The sequence below is a fragment of the Anarrhichthys ocellatus genome, unplaced genomic scaffold (genome assembly GCF_004355925.1).
Source record: "Anarrhichthys ocellatus isolate YVR2014 unplaced genomic scaffold, GSC_Weel_1.0 scaffold3552, whole genome shotgun sequence".
Lineage (NCBI taxonomy): Eukaryota > Metazoa > Chordata > Actinopteri > Perciformes > Anarhichadidae > Anarrhichthys > Anarrhichthys ocellatus.
Genome location: NW_022283526.1, coordinates 3,363 through 5,521, shown reverse-complemented (window position 1 = coordinate 5,521; position 2,159 = coordinate 3,363). Strand labels below are relative to the sequence as shown.

At 49.7% G+C, this 2,159-nt stretch overlaps 1 protein-coding gene across 1 annotated transcript; it reads left to right on the top strand.

The window, feature by feature from the left end:
• Positions 1-143: 143 nt before the first annotated feature.
• On the top strand, positions 144-1,259 carry fars2 (phenylalanyl-tRNA synthetase 2, mitochondrial; the record flags this gene model as incomplete). Its single annotated transcript, XM_031840919.1, has 2 exons — positions 144-306; positions 446-1,259. Coding segments are annotated over 2 exons (543 nt in total), but the record flags the coding sequence as incomplete, so codon positions are not given.
• Between the last annotated feature and the right edge of the window lie 900 nt (positions 1,260-2,159).

Sequence of the window (2,159 nt, the reverse complement as noted above, 5' to 3'; positions counted from 1 at the left end):
GTGTGTCTAGTAGCGTCGCGAGGCTCCAGATGTGTGTCTAGTAGCGTTTTGAAGCTCCAGATGTGTGTCTAGTAGCGTCGCGAGGCTCCGGATGTGTATCTAGTAGCGTTGTGAAGCTCCAGATGTGTCCTGTGTGTCTCCAGCTGTTCTCCAAGGTGCAGCACGGTGACGATCTGTCCCTGTTTGAGGCTGGAGGCCGGCGGTCGCCTCAGAAACAGGAAACTCACTCTCTGGAGGCCGTGAAGCTGCTGGAGTTCAACCTGAAACACACTCTGACTCGACTCGTCACTCACCTGTTCGGAGAAGGTGAGAACACCTGAGACTTCATGTGTGAGAGGGTTTTAGCTTTTCACTTCACTAAAATCCTCCTCTTACTCCATTTTCTTTCTTCCACATCTTCTCTTCTTCTTCATTGTCATCAACCTCCTCCTCCTCCTCCTCTCAGATCTGGAGGTGCGGTGGGTCGACTGTTACTTCCCCTTCACTCACCCCTCCTTTGAGATGGAGGTGCGTTTCCAGGGTGACTGGATGGAGGTGCTGGGCTGTGGAGTGATGGAGCAGGAGCTGCTGAACTCAGGTAGGAACACACACTCACTCACTCACTCTGTCGCTGCCTCGAGCCTGTGTGCAAGGCAGGGACGGATGCAGCCCACCAACTGCTGTACCCTCAGGTGCAATGCATGCTGGGACTTAAAGGACCACATGTATGTGGGAGCGTTGTTGTCGTCTTCTGTTTCCGGACCTTTGAACCGCTTCACATGGTCTTCATCTGAGGACGGAGTTTGTTCAGTTGTCATGGAGACGTTGACTTCAGCTCCACTTTGAATGATGCTCATTTAGTCTCAGATACAGAATGTCTTCATGTTCAGTCCATGTCCCAACTGTCCCCTACTCCCAACTTTCCTCTTGTCCCAACTGTCCCCTACTCCCAACTTTCCTCTTGTCCCAACTGTCCCCCTGTCCCACCCTAGCTAAAAGAACCAGCTGAAACAGGCCAAAATTAGGGGAACTTCCCTCAGCGCTTCCCTAATCAATTCCCTAACCCAAATTTCACCCTGTCCCAACTGTCCCCTAGTCCCAACTGTCCTCCCGTCCCAACTATCCCAACTGTCCGTCCTTCTGTCCCTCTTTCCCAATTGTCCCAACTGTCCTCCTGTCCCAACTGTCCTAGCCCAAATTTCACCATGTCCCAACTGTCTTAACTGTAGCTGTCCTCCTGTCCCAATTGTCCCAACTATCCCTATGTCCTTGTGACAGACCTGAGCTGCTCTCTGTGTTTAATGTGTCAGTAACCTGAGTGAGCACACACACACACACACACACACACACACACACACACACACACACACACACACACACACACACACACACTCAGGTCAGGGATTGATGTGTCTATTTGTCCAACAGGGTGTGAGACATGTGGGCACAGAACAGGGAGACAAAACACAGAGTCAGGACTCACAGATACAGCATGTGTCTGACGTCTGTCCTCAGTGTCTCACTCTCTGTCTCTCTCTGTGTCTCACTCTGTGTCTCACTCTCTGTCTCTCAGCCCCCCCCCCCCCTGCTAAGTAGCTAGCTTGCAGCTTTGCCCTTGAACAAAGCTGCAGCGTTGCGCTCCACTTCACCGCCGCTTGTTCCAATCAATAATACATGTTTGAGGACGCAAAGAGCGGCCGGTTCACACACACACACACACACACCGCGAGTGTGTGTGTGTGTGTGTGTGTGTGTGTGTGTGTGTGTGAGTGAGAGAGACGGAGCACCTAGTTAAGAAAATACCTCTTTATATTGACGTACTTCACACTGAGTTGTCTACTCTGGTGTGTGTGTGTGTGTGTGTGTGTGTGTGTGTGGGTGTGTGATGTCCTTCTTAAAGTGAGATTAAACTGAAATAAAGACGTCTTTAAGCTTGAGCCTCTGAGCAAGGCACTAAACCGGCAACCTTCTAAATATCTGTAAAGTTGTATGTGTTCACATGATGGTATTTTGATTTTAATCATGAATCTCTTAATTTTGTATCTTCACATGTTTGATGTCTGTGGAAACGTTAGAGCTGCTCCTTCTTCTACTTCTGCTTCTTCTTCCTCTTCTTCTCCTTCTGCTTCTTCTCCTTCTTCTCCTTCTGCTTCTTCTTCTCCTTCTGCTTCTGCTTCTTC